Raw genomic sequence first — 13,627 nt, forward strand, 5'->3', positions numbered from 1 at the left:
CTGATCTGAATGGCGTAGTGGTATACTTGCTATAATAAAGGGCTTGTTGAGATGTGGTTTTGGTGTAATGCTATAGATTATTAGGTTACTTTTATGTTTTCTTCACTCTGACTGTATGATCACATGATGGGAACATCTGCTGTGTTACAATTATGCTTTACAGACTTAATCAAATGGAGAATATACATTTTTGACACCAGTGTGTGGTTTTAGTAATGCTTTATTGGAGGGAACATGTGATGAGTCAAAGAAGATGAAAGATTTATTCTTGTAGCAGGTGAATAGCAGATTGGACATTAGGTACAGATAGCTGGATACGCTTTACTATAATAGAAAGAGATAAACATGATGTAATCATATAGAAGAAGAGCTAAATCTTGTTTCTCTTTGTTTCTTTCTCAATCCATTTGACGTAGTCAAGAGTGAGGAATGTGTAGACACTTGGATAGTCAGCTTTTCCGCATGGGATTGGACCAAATGAAACAATACCCCTGAACATGTTCTTGCAGATTAATGGTCCTCCAGAATCACCCTAGAATACACACAATATTATTTCATAAGAGTTTCTCCCATTTCCATGAAAAGATGTTTAAAAGTGAATTAAAAATAATTTGACAGTGACATAACTACTGATACACAGTAACATATCTACTGGTGTACAGTAACATGACTATTGCTACACGGTGACATGAATATTGGTACACAGTGACACGACTATGGCTATTGGTACACAGTGACATGAATATTGGTACACAGCGACATGACCATTGGTATATGGTGACATGACTAATGGTACAGAGTAACATGGCTATTGGTACGCAGTGATATGACTATTGGTATATGGTGACATGACCATTGGTGTAAGGTGACATGACAATTGGTACACAGTAACATGACAATTGGTACACAGTAACATGATTACTGGTACACAGTGACATGAATAGTGGTTCACAGTGACATGCCTATTGGTACACAGTGACATGACTACTGGTACACAGTAACATGATTACTGGTACACAGTGACATGAATAGTGGCACAAAGTGACATGACTATTGGTACACAGTGACATGACTATTGGTACTCAGTGACATGACAATTGGTACACAGTAACATGACTATTGGTACACAGTGACATGAATAGTGGTACACAGTGACATGATTATTGGTACACGGTGATACAACTATTGGTACACTGGCATGACTATTGGTACACAGTGACATGATTACTGGCACACAGTAACATGATTACTGATACACAGTGACATGAATAGTGGTACACAGTGACATGACAATTGGTACACAGTAACATGACTATTGGTACACAGTGACATGAATAGTGGTACACAGTGACATGACTATTGGTACTCAGTGACATGACTATTGGTACACAGTGACATGACTATTGGTACACGGTGACATGACCATTGGTGTAAGGTGACATGACAATTGGAACACAGTAACATGACTATTGGTACACAGTAACGTGATTACTGGTACACAGTGACATGAATAGTGGTTCACAGTGACATGCCTATTGGTACACAGTGACATGACTACTGGTACACAGTAACATGATTACTGGTACACAGTGACATGAACAGTGGCACAAAGTGACATGACTATTGGTACACAGTGACATGACTATTGGTACTCAGTGACATGACAATTGGTACACAGTAACATGACTATTGGTACACAGTGACATGACTATTGGTACACAGTGACATGACTATTGGTACACAGTGACATGATTATTGGTACACGGTGACATGACTATTGGCACACAGTGACATGACTATTGGTACACAGTGACTTGATTACTGGTACACAGTGATACAACTATTGGTACACTGGCATGACTATTGGTACACAGTGACATGATAACTGGTACACAGTAACATGATTACTGATACACAGTGACATGAATAGTGGTACACAGTGACATGACAATTGGTACACAGTAACATGACTATTGGTACACAGTGACATGATTACTGGTACACAGTGACATGAATAGTGGTACACAGTGACATGACTACTGGTACACAGTGACATGACTATTAGTACACAGTGACATGATATTGGTACACAGTGACACGACTATTGGTACACTGTGACATGACTATTAGTACACAGTGACATGACTATTGGTACACAGTGACATTACTATTGGTACACAGCCATATTGGTATCCAGTGACATGACTATTGGTACACGGTGACATGATTATTGGTACGCAGTGTCATGACCATTGGTGCACAGTGACATGAAAATTGGTGCACAGTGACATGACTATTGGTACACAGTGATATGACTACTGGTACACAGTGACATGACTATTGGTACACAGTGACAACACAGTGACATGACTATTGTACACAGTCATATTGGCACACAGTGACATGACTATTGGTACACAGTCATATTGGTACACAGTGACATGACTATTGGTACACAGTGACAGGACTTTTGGTACACGGTGACATGATTATTGGTACACAGTGACAAGACTATTGGTACAAAGTGACATTACTATTGGGACAAAGTCATATTGGTTCACAGTGACATGAAAATTGGTACATTGTGACATGACTTTTGGTACATGGTGACATGATTATTGGTACACAGTGACATGACCATTGGTACACATTGATATGACTATTGGTACACAGTGACATAACTACTGGTACACAGTGACACGACTATTGGTACACAGTGACATGACTTTTATTACACAGAGACACGACTATTGGGACACAGTGACATTACTATTGGTACATAGTCATATTGGTTCACAGTGACATGAAAATTGGTACATTGTGACATGACTTTTGGTACATGGTGACATGATTATTGGTACACAGTGACATGACTATTGGTACACAGTCATATTGGTACACAGTAATATGACATTTGGTACACAGGGCCTAGTCCAGCAAGGAAAGCACGCTAGCAGACGCACGCACCCATTTGCTGCAAGTATATGCTAATGAATCCATATGCATGGAGACTGCAGCAGCACAAGATGCAGACACCCAGCCTCATATTAGGCCGACCATCTCCCTTTACTCACAGCCTGATGAGTACGCAATCTAGCATAAACATCGGTAACATTGAGAACCATCGACCACATTTGCATAATAATGGTGACCAGACCTCGCTCAGGATCTTGGCAACTTCCTGTGTGCACGGAATCTCATCACAGCGTACGTCGCCGCACTGGTTAATTAATTATGCATGCCCCTGAAACGGTGTCCAAGCGTACAGGCATACCTGTGTTTGCCCGACCATCCCCTGTCACCACCCACAAATGGCACTTCCTGTCAAACATTATCGGAAGGGGTCTGCGTACTCGCTGCGTGTGGTCTATGTACGCTTACCCGATCGCACAGGCTATGTCACGCCTGCGCTGTGCGATGCATACACATGCGCAGTGAGAAAACATCGGCTCAGTGCGTGCATTCTCTCATTAGTGTTCCTTGCGGAATCAGGCCCACAGTGACATGACTATTGGTACACAGTGACATGACTATTGGTACACAGTGACATGACTATTGGTACACAGTGACATGACTATTGGTACACAGTAGGGGTGTGCACCGCCACTTTTCGTGTTTTGTGTTTTGGTTTTGGATCTGGATCTTTCTTCGTGTTTTGGATCTGGATTGGTTTTGCCAAAACCACCCTTCCGTGTTTTGGGTTCTGGGTTTTGTGTTTTGGATCTGTATTTTTTTTTTAAAAAGCATAAAAACAGCTAAAATCACAGAATTTGTTGGTTTCTCTGCTCCTATGCTATTATTAACCTCAATAACCTTAATTTCCACTCATTTCCAGTCTATTCTGAACACCTCACACCTCACAATAGTGTTTTCATGTCCAAAAGGTTGCACCGAGGTAGCTGGATGACTATGCTAAGCGACACGAGTGGGCGCACAAACACGTGACCCATCTAGGAGTGACACTGCAGTGGCAGACAGGATGGCAGTTAGAAAAACTAGGCCCCAAACTGTACATAATGCAAAGAAAAAAAAGAAGTGCAAGATGGAATTGTCCTTGGGCCCTCCCACCCACCCTTATGTTGTATAAACAGGACATGCACACTTTAACAAATCAATCATTTCAGCGCCAGGGTCTGCCACACAACTGTGGCTGAAATGATTGGTTCGTTTGGGCCCCCACAAAACAAGCTGGCAATTAATGTGTCCCTGCACAAACTGGCTCTACGGAGGCAAGATGTCATCCTCATCCTCCTCATCCACCGATTCCTCACCCTCTTCAGTGTGTACATCCTCATCCTCACAAAAGTATTAACTCGTCCCCACTTGAATCCACCACCACAGGTCCCTCTGTACCTTCTGGAGGCTGGTCTCCTGGAAGAGCTGATAATTCATTTTGATGAACATCATCTTCTCCACATTCTGTGGAAGCAACCTCCTACGCCTTTCGCTGACAAGGTTCCCGGCTGCACTAAACACTCTTTCGGAGTACACACTGGAGGGGGGGCAACTCAGGTAAAATAGAGCCAGCTTGTACAGGGGCCTCCAAATTGCCTCTTTTTCCTGCCAGTACAGGTATGGACTGTCTGACATGCCTACTTGGATGCTGTCACCGATGTAATCCTCCACCATTCTGTCAATGGTGACAGTATCATATGCAGTGACAGTAGACATGTCAGAAATTGTTGCCAGGTCCTTCAGTCCGGACCAGATGTCCAAACTTGGGTCCTGCCTGCCCTGCATCACCGCCAGCGGGTTGCTTAGGATACCTAAGTTTTTTCCTGGCAGCCCCAGTTGCGGGAGAAAATGAAGAAGGAGCCGTTGACGTGTCACGTTCCGCTTCAGCTGACAGTGTGTTCACCAGCAGGTCTTTGCACCTCTGCAGGCTTGTGTCGGCCGGAAAGAGAGACACCACATAGGCTTTAAACCTAGGATCAAGCACGGTGGCCAAAATGTAGTGGTCTGATTTCAACAGATTGACCACCCTGGAATCCTGGCAAAGCGAATGAAGGGCTTCATCCACAAGTCCCACATGCCGAGCGGAATCGCTCCGTCTTAGCTCCTCCTTCACTTTCTCCAGCTGCTTCTGCAAAAGCCTGATGAGGGGAATGACCTGACTCAAGCTGGCTGTGTCTGAACTGACTTCACGTGTGGCAAGTTCGAAGGGCTGGAGAACCTTGCACAACACGGAAATCATTCTCCACTGCGCTTGAGTCAGGTGCCATACCCCCTCCTTTGCCTATGTCATAGGTGGATGTATAGGCTTGTATGGCCTTTTGCTGCTCCTCCATCCTCTGAAGCATATAGAGGGTTGAGTTCCACCGCGTCACAACCTCATGCTTCAGGTGATGGCGGGGCAGGTTCAAGAGTGTTTGCTGGCGCTCCAGTCTTCGGCACGCAGTCGCTGAATGGCGAAAGTGGCCAGAAATTTTTCGGGCCACCCAAAGCGTCTCCTGCACGCCCCTGTCGCTTTCAGAAAATTCTGCACCACCAAGTTTATTGTGTGAGCAAAACATGGGACGTGCTGGAATTTGCCCAGATGTAATGCCCGCACAATATTGGTGGCGTTGTCAGATATCACAAATCCCCAGGAGAGTCCTAAGTGGGGTAAGCCACTGGGCGATGATTTCCCTCAGTTTCTCTAAGAGGTTGTCGGCGGTGTGCCTCTTACTGAAACCGGTGATACACAGCGTAGCCTGCCTTGTAACGAGCTGGCATTTCTGAGATGCTGCTACTGGTGACGCTGCTGCTGTTGCTGCGTAAGGTGATACATCTACCCAGTGGGCTGTCACAGTCATATAGTCCTTAGTCTGCCCTGTTCCACTTGTCCACATGTCCGTGGTTAAGTGGACATTGTGTACAACGGCATTTTTCAGGACACTGAGGACACTTTTTCTGACGTTTCTGTACAGTCTCGGTATCGCCTGCCTAGTGAAGTGGAATCTAGACGGGATTTGGAACCGGGGACACACTACCTCCATCAATTGTCTAAATCCCACTGCACTAATGGCGGATACCGGACGCACGTCTAAACACCAACATAGCAGTCAAGGCCTCAGGTTATACGTTTTGCATCAGGATGACTGCTGTTGTACTTCATCCTCCTCGCTAAGGACTGTTGGAGGGTCAATTGTTTAGTAAAAGTAGTGGTGTTCCTAACTTCCTCTCTGGGATGATGAACGACTCCCAGCAGCAGCAACAGCAGCAGCGGCAGCAGTAGGCGTAGCAATGCAGGATCCTCCGGAGGAATCCCGGATAGGAGAGTCAGTCATGCCAGTGATATGGCCTGCAGGACTACTTCCGATCCTGACTAAGGAGGAAATTGACGAGGAGGGAGTTGACGGTGTGGTTTGCAGGCGCTTGGATACAACAGGACAACGGGATTTAGGTGTCCCTGGACTGCTTACGGTCTGAGCCAAAGTTTCTGAACTTGACAGTAACTTTTTATGAACGCGCTGCAGGTGCCGTATAAGGGAGGATGTTCCTAGGTGGTTGACGTCCCTACCCCTACTTATTTCACCTTTACATATGGTACATATGGCAAGACAGTTGTTGTCTGGATTTGGATAGAAATATTGCCAGACCAAAGAGGTGGAATGTTTGGTCTTCTGCCCAGGCATGACCGTGATGGGCTTTTTCATCCCACGGACAACAACTGTCTCCCCCGGAGCCTGATTTAAACAAACCACATCACCATCAGAATCCTCCTCGCCAACTTCCTCCTCAGCGCCAGCTACACCAGTATCCTCATCCTGTTGTACTTCAACAGTGACATCTTCAATTTGCATATCAGCAAGTGGACTGTGGGTGCTCCTTTCAGCACTTGCAAGGGGCGTGCAAATGGTGAAAAGAGCCACCTCTTCCCGTCCAGTGCTGGGAAGGTCAGGCATCGCAACCACCACCACACTTGGACTCTCCTTGGGATTTGTGATATCTTCTTAGAAAGCACAGTTCTTCGCTGTGCTTTTGCCAGCTTAACTCTTTTGATTTTTTTAGTGGGAGGAGTGCTTCCATCGTCATGTGAAGCTGAACCACTAGTCATGAACATACTAGGGATCGACCTTAGCCGTTCCTTGCCACTCCGTGTCGTAAATGGCATATTGGCAAGTTTACGTTTCTCTTCAGCTGATTTAAATGTCTTTTTCAAGGTCATTTTCCTGAACTTTGCCATTTGGGATTGTATGTGCCCTCTACTATGACATTGGGCATCGGCCTTGGCAGACGACGTTGATGGCATGTTATCGTCTATGTCATGACTAGTGGCAGCAGCTTCAGCACTAGGAGGAAGTGGTTCTTGATCTTTCTCTATTTTATTTTATCGGAGAAAGTTTGGTCCTCCATTTATGTTATATCGATTTGATATATACGTGCGGCTAAACACAGAAAATAATTTTTTTTTGGGTTTGGACTGGAGTGTACTTTGTGGGTTACAGCACCCTTTAACGGTCAAGCCAGCGCGCCCTTTACTTATGACACAGGCGCACTCTTGGCACTACTTTGTTGATGCACGTGCGGCTACTGCGCACACAATTCACAAACACAGAAAATAATTTTTTTTTGGTTTGGACTGGAGTGTACTTTCGGGGGTTACAGCACCCTTTAACGGTCAAGCCAGCCGGCCCTTTACTTATGACACAGGCGCACGCTTGGCACTACTTTGTTGATGCACGTGCGGCTACTGCGCACACAATTCACAAACACAGAAAATAATTTTTTTTTTGGTTTGGACTGGAGTGTACTTTGGGGGTTACAGCACCCTTTAACGGTCAAGCCAGCCGGCCCTTTACTTATGACACAGGCGCACGCTTGGCACTACTTTGTTGATGCACGTGCGGCTACTGCGCACAACAATTCACAAACACAGAAAATAATTTTTTTTTGGTTTGGACTGGAGTGTACTTTCGGGGGTTACAGCACCCTTTAACGGTCAAGCCAGCCGGCCCTTTACTTATGACACAGGCGCACGCTTGGCACTACTTTGTTGATGCACGTGCGGCTACTGCGCACTACAATTCACAAACACAGAAAATAATTTTTTTTTGGTTTGGACTGGAGTGTACTTTCGGGGGTTACAGCACCCTTTAACGGTCAAGCCAGCCGGCCCTTTACTTATGACACAGGCGCACTCTTGGCACTACTTTGTTGATGCACGTGCGGCTACTGCGCACACAATTCACAAACACAGAAAATAATTTTTTTTTAGGTTTGGACTGGAGTGTACTTTCGGGGGTTACAGCACCCTTAACGGTCAAGCCAGCCGGCCCTTTACTTATGACACAGGCGCACGCTTGGCACTACTTTGTTGATGCAAGTGCGGCTACTGCGCACACAATTCACAAACACAGAAAATAATTTTTTTTTGGTTTGGACTGGAGTGTACTTTCGGGGGTTACAGCACCCTTTAACGGTCAAGCCAGCCGGCCCTTTACTTATGACACAGGCGCACGCTTGGCACTACTTTGTTGATGCACGTGCGGCTACTGCGCACACAATTCACAAACACAGAAAATAATTTTTTTTTGGTTTGGACTGGAGTGTACTTTCGGGGGTTACAGCACCCTTTAACGGTCAAGCCAGCCGGCCCTTTACTTATGACACAGGCGCACGCTTGGCACTACTTTGTTGATGCACGTGCGGCTACTGCGCACACAATTCACAAACACAGAAAATAATTTTTTTTTGGTTGGACTGGAGTGTACTTTCGGGGGTTACAGCACCCTTAACGGTCAAGCCAGCCGGCTCTTTACTTATGACACAGGCGCACGCTTGGCACTACTTTGTTGATGCACGTGCGGCTACTGCGCACACAATTCACAAACACAGAAAATAATTTTTTTTTGGTTTGGACTGGAGTGTACTTTCGGGGGTTACAGCACCCTTAACGGTCAAGCCAGCCGGCCCTTTACTTATGACACAGGCGCACGCTTGGCACTACTTTGTTGATGCACGTGCGGCTACTGCGCACACAATTCACAAACACAGAAAATATATTATTTTTTTAGCACTTGGGGGGGAGCACCCCTGATGACAGAGCACCCCCTGGACAACACTACAGCACTCCTTTAGGACTGGGACACTGCACAGGACTTTGGAGTGGACACAGCCCCTATGGAGAACTGACTGCACAACACAGTCCAGCCAGCCCCTATGGACTTTGAAGTAGTGGACACAGCCCCTATTAACAACAGCAGCACAGCACAACACAGCCAGCCCCTATGGACTTTGAAGTAGTGGACAACAGCAGCACTACACTACACTACACTACACAGCCCTAACTCCCACCCTCCCTCTTCACTGTCCACAGCCGAGTGAGAAAATGGCGCCGACGTGTGTACCTTATATAGGATCCAAAACCCGCGAGACTCGGAAGGCGGGAAGATGACGTTTTGCCTCGATTTCAGATCCGAGTCAGGCGGGAAAAGTCGAGCCTGACTCGGATCGGACTCGGATCGGGGGGGCTCGGGGGGGTTCGGATTTCAGAAATCCGAACCCGCTCACCCCTAGTACACAGTGTAATGATTATTGGTACACAGTAACATGACCATTCCTACACAGTAACATGACCATTCCTACACAGTGACATGACCATTCCTACACAGTGACATGACCATTGGTACACGATGACATGACTATTCGTACACAGTGTAATGACTATTGGTACACAGTAACATGACCATTCCTACACAGTGACATGGCTATTGGTACACAGTGACATGACCATTGGTACACGATGACATGACTATTTGTACACAGAGACTTGACTATTCCTACACAGTGACATGACTATTCCTACACAGTGACATGACTATTGGTACACAGTAACATGACCATTGGTACACAGTGACATGACTATTGGTACACAGTAACATGACCATTGGTACACAGTGACATTACTATTGGTACACAGTGACAACACAGTGACATGACTATTGGTACACAATGACACAGAGCCGTAACTAGACCTTTTGGTGCCCTGTGCCAGAGAGAGCATTGGCGCCCCCCCTACATTTTTTAAATAGGGACATAAGATGAGGTGCACCTGAAAAAGGGCCATGGCCACATGGAAAGGTCCATGAAAGTTATAGGGGAGGCCAGGAGATGCTGGGGATAAAAGAGGAAGCTACAAGTGAGAATGATAATAAATAGGAAAATTGACAGGCCAAACAGCGCCCCCTGTCCCGTGGTACCCATGTGCCATGGCAGTGGTCGCACTACCCTAGTTACGGCCTTACAATTACATGACTATTGGTACACAGTCATATTGGTACACAGTGACGTGATTATTGGTACATAGTGATATGAGTATTTGTACATGGTGACATGACTATTGGTACACAGTGACACGATTATTGGTGCACAGTGACATGACTATTGGTACACGGTGACATGATTATTGGTACACGGTGACATTATTATTGGTACATGGTGACATGATTATTGGTACACAGTGACATGACTATTGTTACATGGCGACATGACCATTGGTACACAGGGACATGACTATTGGTACACAATGACATGACTATTGGTACATAGTGGGTACACAGTAACATGATTATTGGTACACAGTGACATGACTATTGGTACATGGCGACATGACCATTGGTACACAGGGACATAACTATTGGTACACAATGACATGACTATTGGTAAACAGTGAAAACACAGTGACATGACTATTGGTACACAGTCATATTGTTACACAGTGACATGACTATTGGTACACTGTGACATGACTTTTGGCACACGGTGACATGATTATTGGTACACGGTGACATAGCTATTGGTACACATTGACATGACTATTGGTATACAGTGATATGACTACTGGTACATGGTGACATGATTATTGGTACACAGTGACATGACTATTGGTACACACTGACAACACAGTGACATGACTATTGTACACAGTCATATTGGTACACAGTGACATGACTATTGGTACACAGTGACAGGACTTTTGGTACACGGTGACATGATTATTGGTACACAGTGACAAGACTATTGGTACAAAGTGACATTGCTATTGGGACAAAGTCATATTGGTTCACAGTGACATGACTATTGGTACAAAGTTACATGACTATTGGTGCACAGTGACTTGACTATTGGCAGGGGCGCTGAGAGGGGGTGGGAGCGGGTACAGATTACCCGGGCCCAGGCTTCCTGAGGGGCCCGGCGGGGGCCCTGGTCCGGCGCCGCTCCCCCCCTCACAGCAGCCCAGCACACAGCGTGTGGTGAGCTGCAGTTGGAGACTGCTCGTGGCTGCTGAGCAGCAGCCACAGCAGTCTCCCATGCCTGTGCGGGGGAGCGATCACACTGATCACGCCCCCCCTGGCTTTGCGCCGGGCTGAGGGGGCTCAGAGCGCCCCCCCTCCCCAGTTTCTCGGCAAGGGGGCATGGCCACGCCTCACGCGATTAGGCCACGGCCAATATTACTGGGGCCCGCCACGGCTCTTGGCGGGCCTGACTATTGATACACAGTGACATGATTATTGGTACATAGTCATATTGGTACACAGTGACATGACTATTGGTACACAGCCATATAGGTACACAGTGACGTGACTATTGGTACACAGATACATGACTATTGGTACATAGCTATATTGGTAGACAGTGACATTACTATTGGTACATAGTCATATTGGAACACAGTGACATGGCTATTGGTACACAGAAACATGACTATTGGTACACAGCCATATTGGTACATGGCAACATGACTATTGGTACATAATGACATGACTATTGGTACACAGTGAAAACACAGTGACGTGACTATTGGTACACTGTCATATTGGTATTGATACACAGTGACATGATTATTGGTACACAGTGACATGACCATTGGTGCACAGTGACATGACCATTGGTGCACAGTGACATGACTATTGGTACACACTGACATGACTATTGATATACAGTGATATGACTACTGGTACACAGTGACATGACTATTGGTACACAGTGACATTACTATTGGTACACAGTCATATTGGTATCCAGTGACATGACTTTTGGTACATGTTGACATGATTATAGGTATACAGTGTCATGACTATTGGTACACAGTGACATGACCATTGGTGGACAGTGACATGAAAATTGGTGCACAGTGACATGACCATGGGTGCACAGTGACATGACTATTGGTGCACAGTGACATGACTATTGGTACACAGTGATATGACTACTGGTACACAGTGACATTACTATTGGTACATAGTCATATTGGTACACAGTGACATTACTATTGGTACACAGTCATATTGGTACACAGTGACATGACTATTGGTACACAGTGATATGACTATTGGTACACAGTGACATGACTATTGGCACACAGTCATATTGGTACACAGTGACATGACTATTGGTATACAGTGAAATGACTTTTGGTACACAGTGACTTAGCTATTGGTGCACAGTGACATTACTATTGGTTCACATTGACATGACTATTGGTATACAGTGAAATGACTACTGGTACATGGTGACATGATTATTGGTACACAGTGACATGACTATTGGTACATGGCGACATGACCATTGGTACACAGGGACATGACTATTGGTACACAATGACATGACTATTGGTACACAGTGACAACACAGTGACATGACTATTGTACACAGTCATATTGGTACACAGTGAAATGACTATTGGTACACAGTGACAGGACTTTTGGTACACGGTGACATGATTATTGGTACACAGTGACAAGACTATTGGTACAAAGTGACATTACTATTGGGACAAAGTCATATTGGTTCACAGTGACATGAAAATTGGTACATTGTGACATGACTTTTGGTATATGGTGACATGATTATTGGTACACAGTGAAATGACCATTGGTACACATTGATATGACTATTGGTACACAGTGACATAACTACTGGTACACAGTGACACGACTATTGGGACATAGTTATATTGGAACATAGTGACATGACTATTGGTACATAGTTATATTGGAACATAGTGACATGACTATTGGTACATAGTCATATTGGTACGCAGTGACATGACTATTGGTACATAGTTATATTGGAACATAGTGACATGACTATTGGTACATAGTCATATTGGTACACAGTGACATGACTATTGGTACATAGTTATATTGGAACATAGTGACATGACTATTGGTACATAGTCATATTGGTACACAGTGACATGACTATTGGTACATAGTCATATTGGTACACAGTGACAAGACTAATGGTACAAAGTGACATTACTATTGGTATACAGTCATATTGGTACACAGTGACATGACTATTGGTACATAGTCATATTGGTACACAGTGACATGACTATTGGTGCACAGTGACTTGACTATTGGCAGGGGTGCTGAGAGGGGGTGGGAGCGGGTACAGATTACCCGGGCCCTGACTTCCAGAGGGGCCCGGCGGGGGCCCGGGTCCGGCGCCACTCCCCCCCTCACAGCAGCCCAGCACACAGCGTGTGGTGAGCTGCAGTTGGAGACTGCTCGTGGCTGCTGAGCAGCAGCCACAGCAGTCTCCCATGCCTGTGCGGGGGAGCGATCACACTGATCACGCCCCCCTGGCTTTGCGCCGGGCTGAGGGGGCTCAGAGCGCCCCCCCTCCCCAGTTTCTC

The 13,627-nt window shown here is 45.6% G+C and overlaps 1 protein-coding gene across 1 annotated transcript in view; it reads right to left on the bottom strand.

Moving 5' to 3' along the window:
- Positions 1-320: 320 nt before the first annotated feature.
- Positions 321-13,627, bottom strand: part of LOC148527157 (granzyme A-like) — a 70,423-nt gene continuing 57,116 nt past the window's right edge. Inside the window, exon 5 of the mRNA XM_088469417.1 lies at positions 321-532. Within this exon, the coding sequence (XP_088325543.1) occupies positions 371-532 (162 nt within the window). The 3' untranslated portion in view covers positions 321-370. The remainder of the gene's footprint in view (positions 533-13,627) is intronic.

The sequence above is a fragment of the Taudactylus pleione genome, unplaced genomic scaffold, assembly GCF_031769625.1.
Source record: "Taudactylus pleione unplaced genomic scaffold, aTauple2 ptg000092l, whole genome shotgun sequence".
Classification (NCBI taxonomy): Eukaryota; Metazoa; Chordata; class Amphibia; order Anura; family Myobatrachidae; genus Taudactylus; species Taudactylus pleione.